The sequence below is a fragment of the Bos indicus x Bos taurus genome, chromosome 7, assembly GCF_003369695.1.
Source record: "Bos indicus x Bos taurus breed Angus x Brahman F1 hybrid chromosome 7, Bos_hybrid_MaternalHap_v2.0, whole genome shotgun sequence".
Classification (NCBI taxonomy): domain Eukaryota; kingdom Metazoa; phylum Chordata; class Mammalia; order Artiodactyla; family Bovidae; genus Bos; species Bos indicus x Bos taurus.
This window is the reverse complement of record NC_040082.1, coordinates 70,277,998-70,280,215: the sequence shown is the minus strand read 5'-3', so window position 1 is coordinate 70,280,215 and position 2,218 is coordinate 70,277,998. Positions and strand designations below refer to the sequence as shown.

The window sequence follows — 2,218 nt, the reverse complement described above, 5'->3', positions numbered from 1 at the left end:
TTTCACATGGGGCACTAGAGAGCCCTTCCTTTCTATATATATTTAAAATACTGCAGAGTGGCTATCATAACAAAACTCTAAGAACAAAGAGAAAGATGTAGACTAAAGATAAACTCATGCTTCATTCCCTTCCTTTTTATAACACATATAAATTGTCTCTTAAGAATTAAATGATTTAAGTCCTGTTAAACATAATTTTGGAGAAGGCAATGGCACCCCACTCCGGTGCTCTTGCCTGGAAAATCCCATGGATGGAGGAGCCTGGTGGGCTGCAGTCCATGGGGTCGCTAAGAGTCGGACATGACTGAGCAACTTCACTTTCACTTTTTCACTTTCATGCATTGGAGAAGGAAATGGCAACCCACTCCAGTGTTCTTGCCTGGAGAATCCCAGGGGCAGGAGAGCCTGGTGGGCTGACATCTATGGGGTCACACAGAGTCAGACATGACTGAAGTGACTTAGCAGCAGCAGCAGCAGACATAATTTACCAAGTCAATGTGCTCTCTGATAAAAGGCTCAGTGTAATATAGTAAAGCCAATACCTTCTCTGTTGAAGGAAATTGACCAAAAACCTATGAAAGATAAAATAATTCTTTCCATTCTTATTGACACAGATACATCCCAATACGGCTATGTAGTCCAATTCTGTATACTAGAAAGTTTCCTGTTGCTATGTTGGGGATATGAAGGGTTGCCTGCTTCAATGTCCCAAAGCTTATGTTGTTAAACATTCTTGAGTTACAAACATAACAGCTGCCTGAAGATGTGGAATATAGAGGAAGCTGAGGAATATATAGAGGAATATAGAGGAATTTATAAATAAATTTCAGTCAATCCAATATTTTTTGTCCATGTTCTCAGGTGACCAGGAACATCAGCTGAGCCATGAAGATATGGTTGAATCAATCATCTTCAGATGACTTTGTCCTCTTAGGCATCTTTTCCCACAATCCCACTGACCTTGTTCTTTTCTCAGCAGTCATGATGGTCTTCATAGTGGCCCTCTGTGGGAATGTCCTCCTCATCCGCCTCATCTACATGGATTCTCGACTTCATACACCCATGTACTTCTTCCTTAGTCAGCTCTCCCTCATGGACCTGATGTTAGTCTGCACCAATGTGCCCAAGATGGCAGTCAACTTCCTGTCTGGCAGGAAGTCCATCTCCTTTGTAGGTTGTGGCATACAAATGGGTCTTTTTGTCTCTCTCGTGGGATCTGAAGGGCTCTTGCTGGGACTTATGGCTTATGACCGCTATGTGGCCATTAGCCATCCACTTCACTATCCTATCCTCATGAGTCAGAGGGCCTGTCTCAAGATTGTTGGGAGCTCCTGGGCCTTTGGGATAATAGATGGTTTGATCCAGATGGTGGTAGTAATGACATTTCCTTTCTGTGGCTTGAGGGAGGTGGACCACTTCTTTTGTGAGATGTTATCCTTAATGAAGCTGGCCTGTGCAGACACATCTATTTTTGAGAACTTTGCTTTTGCTTGCTGCATCATCATGCTGTTTCTTCCCTTCTCCATTATCGTGGCCTCCTATGCTCGCATCCTGAGAACTGTGCTCCACATGTGCTCTACTCAAGCTGGTAAAAAGGCTCTGGCCACATGTTCCTCCCACCTGACAGCTGTGTTCCTCTTCTATGGGGCAGCCATGTTCATCTACCTGAGACCTAGGAGCTACCGGGCCCCAAGCCATGACAAGGTGGTATCTATCTTCTACACAGTCCTTACTCCTATGCTCAACCCCCTCATTTATAGCTTGAGAAACCAGGAGGTGATGGGAGCCCTGAAGAAGGGGCTGGACCATTGCAGAATTGGCAACCAAACCTGAACTTCAGGCCAGATATTGTGACTCTGTGATGTTGGATAAATAAACTCTATGTGAGGTTCAATTATCTTATTAATAAAAGAATCATGAAACCTGAAGCCTTGGAGAGGTCTTTTTCAATCCCAAGGAACTATTAGATGACTCTGATTGGAAAAAAAATAAAAAGGCTTTCCCCTTCCATTGTTTTTGAACTGATCATTTTGTTTAAAATGGAATGCAGGATTTTGTAAACTCAAGAGCAGTGTGGAAATAAGACATTGGGATTTTGGTCTCTTAAATTGAAATTGTTCATACTATCAGAGAATGCCCTGACCCTAACTTCCTCACTGGTAACCTCCACCATAGAGTCAGAGCCTGCTACTGCTGCTGCTGCTAAGTCGCTTCAGTC

The 2,218-nt window shown here is 43.4% G+C and overlaps 1 protein-coding gene across 1 annotated transcript; it reads left to right on the top strand.

The window, feature by feature from the left end:
* Positions 1-885: 885 nt before the first annotated feature.
* On the top strand, positions 886-1,833 carry LOC113896312 (olfactory receptor 2V2-like). Its single transcript, XM_027548546.1, has one exon. It carries the CDS (start codon positions 886-888, stop codon positions 1,831-1,833), a length of 948 nt encoding a protein of 315 aa, XP_027404347.1.
* The last annotated feature ends 385 nt before the right edge of the window (positions 1,834-2,218 follow it).